The 7076-nt window shown below is 36.7% G+C and overlaps 1 protein-coding gene across 1 annotated transcript; it reads left to right on the forward strand.

The window, feature by feature from the left end:
• The first annotated feature begins 3840 nt into the window (after positions 1-3840).
• LOC133710253 (xyloglucan endotransglucosylase protein 34) lies at positions 3841-5658 on the forward strand. Its single transcript, XM_062136276.1, has 5 exons — positions 3841-3995; positions 4095-4290; positions 4380-4480; positions 4572-4765; positions 5074-5658. Exons 2-5 carry the CDS (start codon positions 4101-4103, stop codon positions 5471-5473), a joined length of 885 nt encoding a protein of 294 aa, XP_061992260.1. The 5' UTR covers positions 3841-3995; positions 4095-4100; the 3' UTR covers positions 5474-5658.
• The last annotated feature ends 1418 nt before the right edge of the window (positions 5659-7076 follow it).

The following is a 7076-nucleotide window of genomic DNA, read 5'->3' on the forward strand; positions in this document are numbered from 1 at the left end:
TTTCTTTTTTTTTAATCAAACCCGAAGCTGGGTGCCGATATATATATATATATATATATATATATATATATATATTCATCTAAAACCAGAATAGGCTGTTACATATACACATGTTTCTTTTGTAAATTAATTTACTATATTTTTTGTATAACATTTTGGTTTATTAGTTTTCTCTTATTATTCATATATCATTATACAATATACACAACATAAAGAATGGTAGATTGTCATATCTATATTTTGTTACTGATATAACATTATAGTTGGATCCATACAACCATTTGCTTTTAAAGAAGAAGAAGAAAAAAAAATTAACCTACCAAAAACATCATAAGGACTTGTAAAATCTAAACAAATACCAATAAATCAATCTATTAAAATCAATCAGAGTCCATATAGAATTTAAACAATCCGTGGATTAAGTAAATCCATGGATTATATGAACTCAAACAAAATCTTTTAAAATCTGAATTGAATACACCCCCCTAAATCTATTTCAACTATTTTAACCAATTTCTGTTAACAATATAACCCGATACATGGAGATATCGAGTATATGAGTAGGACGATTGAATTTGCAGACAACTGTTAATTAAGCACTCGATCACTATTACTTTTTAGGTATGTCTCCAATCATATCCGGTTGTTCGAGCTCGCGACCATAATTGAAGTAGGCAAAGAACAAAGACGAGAGGGGATCCATTTTCATGTCATTTCAGTACATGAATCCCCATTAAGGCATTAGGCAAGACGTCATTTCTCTATCAAAACTAGAATAGGCAGTTGGATGTCGAAGCATACACAAGCAGTTTATATTAATTGTGGAATTTGGATTGAGCGGATTCATGTGCATGTGCTCAGGTTTCCAACTGTTGCTAAGTCGGCAGACCTCTCCACATGTTTATGCTCAAAGTCGTCAACTCGTCGTAGAAAGGACCATGTGCACCCACCATCTAATCTATCCACATATTTGATATTTCTCTCCCCCTCTTCTTAATTACGCTACTTGTTTTGTCCAAAGTCATTCACTCACAAGTTTACACCTCTCTCCTTTAACTTCTGGTCCCTCCCAAGATCTCAAACGTGGCACATCTATCTATAGAGACGGCAGGAGACGGCATAGTCTTTGGTAGGCTCCTCCGATTACTAGAATAGTCCGACCACCCTAATCCCTAAACCACGCCACGTATATCAATTTTCATAATTTGCATGAAATATAAGGCCATCTCCAACCCAAAGAGCTAAAAATAGTCAAGGAGTTAAATTTTAGCCTTAAATTCTGTATTATTCATTGATCTGACATCAATCATCTCCAACCTGTCAAAGCTAAATTATAGCCCTAAAATATATTAACATTTTGGATATATATATATATATATATATATATATGTGTGTGTGTGTGTGTGTGTGTGTGTGTGCGCTTATTTTTTAAAGTCAATTGACTTATAGTAATTGAAATAATTTTTATGTTAAAAAATATTTTTTCGGTTGTTTTTTTTTTTTAAAGATAATTAAAAATATCTTTAGATAATTTTGAAATGGAATAAAACTGGAATCATATTTTTAATATTTATTTTATTCATGATATAAGCATTTAAAAGTTACACAACAAAGTAAGAAAATGCAAACACTTGTCAGTGACAACCCTGACAATTATTAAAATCAGAAATTGAAAGCTTTGAAAACTCAATCACATAGCAAAGATCAATTTCATGGTACTTGACCTCGCAGACTCCAGAGGTGTTGGACAAGATCATCTTGTAAATGTCGGTTGCCAACAGGCTATAAAAAAAATAAAAATAAAAAATTCAAACCAACGGCTATAAAAAAAAAAAAAAAAAATGACCCAACGGCTAGCTGACGTCAGCAACTAGCTGTTGCTGATGTCATGCTGTTGTCATCCTCCACTACCCGCATGGGCCAACAGCTTCTGATCCAGTTTTTCCTAAGGGCCAAAGGGCTCCTCAAAGGCCCATTTTTGGCCTTTTAGCCTCACATTTGCCCCTAAAATTTGACATCGTACCCCTTAACATCATGGGTTGGAGAACACATGGGCTATTTTTTGGCCCTTTAGCACTTTGACAACTTGGGTTGGAGAAGGCCTAAGCGTATATTACATACATGATATTATATATTTTAAAATTTTGATTAATGAGTCAAGCATCATAATAACTCTTTTAAATAATTTCTCCTCTTCATATAAAAATAGCGACAATTTCACGTGTCATGCAATCTCTACCCTATGGTGAGTAGAGAAGCACGGACGACCAGATGTTTGTTAAGTTTCTCTTAAAATAGTGAAGAACGTTTAGAGAGGCTAAAACAAAAGTATTAATAAATTACCTTAAATGTAAGCAAGTAAAATGAGATTCGTTACGATATACTAAATGTATTGATATATTAAGTAGATCAGTTCGATACAGAGATAGATCGATTTCCTATATTAATAGGCTAATTCAATCTGATTTTGAACTTATCTATGACCGACCTTAAGAAGCTAACCTCCTGCTATAAGAAAATTAATCTGTATTTAATATACCGATATGTTATTCTCTCAAACAAAATAATGAGAGTGATATATCTTGCAACATATCATTCCTTCATTCTGAAGTATCCAACTCCAATCAAACCAATACACCAGGCATATATGGAACCTTACGTCTAAGATAAACTAATTTCGTGAGTAAACTGAATAAAATTAAACAGAATGGATAGGATGGCTGTTTTCACCGTTGTTGAGGGGTAATCACGTAATCACTATGTATAGTATGTGTTGCCCTCCTGAAAAGGAAAGCATCGAACAGAGCTAAGCACGTGCACTAAAATCTGGGCTGCTTTTCTTAATTTGATAACCAATTCCTGCTCTGCAACTCTGCACCCAACTCTCATTTTCCACTTACTTTCATTGGTAAGAAATAAAGAACACTAGTTAATATTGTGGCGTCTGTACCAGTGGAATTTACCAAACAACAACTATGGCAGCACAGTAACTAAACAATATTCCCATCCTAAAATAACAAGTTCAATATTCCATACTGGTCTACATTTCTAGAATTCTAGTATTGTTTGATTCATTCTTTGTAAGCTTTAGGGTCTGTTAAGTGACTAGTATGGTTTCAGAGCAACATTTTACAGAAAATTTTACATTCGAGACTGGACGAAAGAGAGGTTGTAGTAGGACAATGTTGACTCGTTATTTGAGATCTAAGTTATTTATTCAGGGCAGTAAGTGTCTGACAGACTGGTTAATTAGGTGGATTAAAGGGAAAGTGATAAAGTTAGTCCTAAAATTAGCTAGCTACTTATTGATCCACAACCGGCCAATTTAAAACATGATGGCTCTACTTGACTCTTTTCAGATATTTGCTTGTATACAGACAACGGTTCCTTAGCTAGCTGTGTCCAAATGCAGAAGCCCAAAGAAAAGAAGACAAAATGTGTAAGACTGGGACTATCTCCATGACCACATTTTTGCCCAGGTTCACCGCAAAAAATTGAAACAGAGACGCAGTGAGAGAGATATTGAACAACCAATAATTGAAACATCAAAATTGTAAAAGGTTTATGGTGCTTTGAAGTATTGAAACTAGAAGATCAAAAATTTAAGAACCGTTGGATTGCAAATTATTTGAAATGTAGCCGAACTGCCGAAGCAATAAGGCTAATACAACTATTGGAGGCTCTAGAATTTCAAATTCTATGAAGTGAGAGCACCTCTCAAAATTGGTGTCAAGCGTTCTATGTAGGATTCACAAGTACATTTGCTTGCTCTGTTTCGAAGCCAGAAATAATTGAACAGCTGTACTGCTGCTACTGATTTAATAATCACAAACTCATAAAATAATTAAATAATAACGCCATTGGTTGATATTTATTTGCACACAGCCCCTCATCAATTATGTAATGTGGATGAAATTAGACCCCTCCTATTAAAGGACCTCCCCTCCTTCCCATTTCCTCATCACAACTCAAACCACTCTCTCTGTGTTGCACAGGTACTGCTTTCAGATTGTTGAACACCATTACCCTCTTAAAGTTTCAAGTTTTGGCTAATTTTGATTCTAAGTTTTGGGAGCTTTTTCTGTTCTTTGCAGAGAAAAATGGCTTCTTACAAGCAATGGACTCTGCTATTGAGCTTAGTGCTTATGGTCTCTGCAACAATGGCAGCTCCCCCAAGGAGGCCTGTGGCTGTACCCTTTGGAAGAAACTACCAGCCCACCTGGGCTTTTGACCACATCAAGTACTACAATGGTGGCAATGAGATTCAGCTCCACCTTGACAAATACACAGGTACAAGAAACCAAGATAAATGTGAAGAAGCTTGAGTTTTTCATTCTCTTTAATTTTTACTAAAATTTGTGTTTCATTTTGGGAAATAGGTACTGGTTTCCAATCCAAAGGTTCATACTTGTTTGGCCATTTCCATATGCAAATCAAACTGGTCCCTGGTGACTCTGCTGGAACTGTTACTGCTTTCTATGTGAGTATCTAAATACTCATCTAACTTCCACACATTGTTCCTCAGCTTCTTTCATTCTGCTAAAAATGGAAACTTTCTTTTTATGTTGCAGCTGTCTTCTACAAACGCAGAGCACGATGAGATCGACTTCGAGTTCTTGGGGAACAGAACAGGGCAGCCTTACATTTTGCAGACCAATGTCTTCACCGGAGGAAAGGGTGACCGAGAACAGAGGATCTTCCTCTGGTTCGACCCAACCAAAGAGTACCACTCCTACTCTGTGCTCTGGAATCTCTACCAGATTGTGTAAGTCTTCATATTTACCTGGCCTTTTTACTTTGAGTAAATCTAACACTCCAAGTTCAAATTAAGCACTATCCAACAAAAAATAAAATAGGGTTTTATGCTAAAGCTTGTTGACTGGCATGTGCATTTTTCAACCGACCAAGCTTGAAATTTGCATCCCACAAAATAATTTAAATGGTGTCTTCTCCTTTTCCTTTTTCACAACTTTGTAATTATTCATGATTGAGTCTTGTCTGGTATTTTAAAACAATACTTGCGAGGTGAGGTTGATGATGAGTGCTGACTTTTTTGATGCCCAAATCTCTCAGATTCTTAGTGGATGACATCCCAATCCGAGTGTTCAAGAACAGCAAAGACTTGGGAGTGAAATTCCCATTCAACCAACCCATGAAGCTGTACTCTAGTCTGTGGAACGCAGACGATTGGGCCACCAGGGGAGGACTCGAGAAGACTGACTGGTCTAAGGCTCCCTTCGTGGCCACCTATAGGGGCTTCCATATCGACGGCTGCGAGGCGTCGGTGGAAGCCAAGTACTGTGCCACTCAGGGTAAGAGGTGGTGGGATCAGAAGGAGTTCCAGGACCTCGATGCTTATCAATGGAGGAGGCTGAGGTGGGTTAGACAGAGGTTCACCATCTACAACTACTGCACTGACAGGACTAGGTACCCTAGTCTCCCTGCGGAGTGCAAGAGAGACAGAGACATATGAAGATGATGAGGAAGAAGAAGAGGCATACATTATATTATATGATTCTAAATTCATATTCTTGAATTGTGTTTTTCTATGTTGAATCAAAGGCTCTCATGCCTCGTGAGCGTTAATCACTACTGTCTTTGTTATTGTAATCTGTATCTCTGTCATAAACTCATAATTATTGGATTTAATCTATAGTATCTTTGTATTTTATGTAATTTAATCATGATCCACGTATTGTGGATTCATGTGTGCTAGGGATGGCAATGGGGCGGGTTGGGGATGGGGATCACAATATCATCCCCATCCCCGTGGTTATTCTTTACCCCATCCCCGCCCCAATCCTCAATAAAAATATATTGGCCGGGGATTCCCCGTCCCCATCCCCACTGGGGACTAAGCCTCCAAATCCGCCCCAAATCCCCAATAAGAATTTAATAAATAAAATAATTTTTTCTCATATTGCATTTTTTAAAATTAAAATCTACAACAAATAAATTTAAAACATGATTAAATTCATATATCATAATTTAGTGAGTGCAAAAGTATTTTAAAAGTAAAAGTGTAGCCATTAAAGTAAAGTAGTAAATGTATATATTTATGATTTATATTATAAAAAATAAATTAAAAAATATATAAGTTAAATATATGTATATATTATTGGGGCGGGTTTGGAGATGGGGATCACAATACCATCCCCGCCCCATCCCCAATCTTAGATAGCGGGGATTGGGGATCCCCATCTCCATTTGTCCCCGAATTCTCCCCGAATTCTCCCCCCATTAGGGGCGGGTATCCAATGGAGCTCCGCCCCACTGGGGATTTTTGCCATCCCTAATGTGTGCACATGCTTAAAATTTGATCGAGGATTCCAATTAGCTGCAACATGATGGTACCTTGTCATCAAAAAACATGATGGTACCTGAGTAAAGGGCAAAAATTATTGGTCTGCCAAAAGCAAAGAGGCAGAGATGGGTCGGTGGCTTTTTGGCGATACCCATAAGGTGGTGTTGAGGGTTAGTTTAGAAATGTTTTGGAAGTATTTTGGAGGATCTATAATTGGATAGAGAAGATTTATTAGGTTAAGAAAGACATGTCTGGAATGCTTCCAAGGTTTTCTCATGCTTCTAAGGGATGGGATCATCTTGGAGGCACAAATACAAAACAAAATTATCCCATCCGAGACTGTCTCATGTCGAATTTTGATGAAGGAGCATTGGTTCCGAAAATAGTATGCATGGGAAAGTAGATTTTGAATGAGTACGAAAAACAAAAGTATTAGATGGTTATAGGGTTGTCTTGTGTTTACTTAAACAAATGAAATTAGAAAGTAAGAGAATTCTCCTTCTCATCCAGAAATTTGTTTCTCTGGTGATGGTTGGTAGGAATTCCTATTTTTTTAAGAAATCTTCTTCTATTCATCATTTTTCATATGAGTAGACATGTATCGAATCAAAAGGAGATCAGGTATAAGATATTTGTTGGATTAACCTCCGATAAACTAAAGCATGACTTCAAACAAAACATATTAGAATGGGAGTTTCTTTATCTCGCCACTCGCCACTCGCCTCTGGCCTCTCGCCTCTTGGAATAAAAGCAAAAACAAATAGAATTATAA

The sequence above is a fragment of the Rosa rugosa genome, chromosome 5 (assembly GCF_958449725.1).
Source record: "Rosa rugosa chromosome 5, drRosRugo1.1, whole genome shotgun sequence".
Lineage (NCBI taxonomy): Eukaryota > Viridiplantae > Streptophyta > Magnoliopsida > Rosales > Rosaceae > Rosa > Rosa rugosa.

What these genes read in the sequence shown, in the direction of transcription:
- LOC133710253 (XM_062136276.1), top strand. Translation starts at nt 4,101, where the DNA reads ATGGCTTCTTACAAGCAATGGACTCTGCTATTGAGCTTAGTGCTTATG. An exon ending in CCACCTTGACAAATACACAG is followed by an intron (nt 4,291 to 4,379) that starts GTACAAGAAACC and finishes TTTGGGAAATAG; the next exon opens with GTACTGGTTTCCAATCCAAA. An exon ending in GAACTGTTACTGCTTTCTAT is followed by an intron (nt 4,481 to 4,571) that starts GTGAGTATCTAA and finishes TTTATGTTGCAG; the next exon opens with CTGTCTTCTACAAACGCAGA.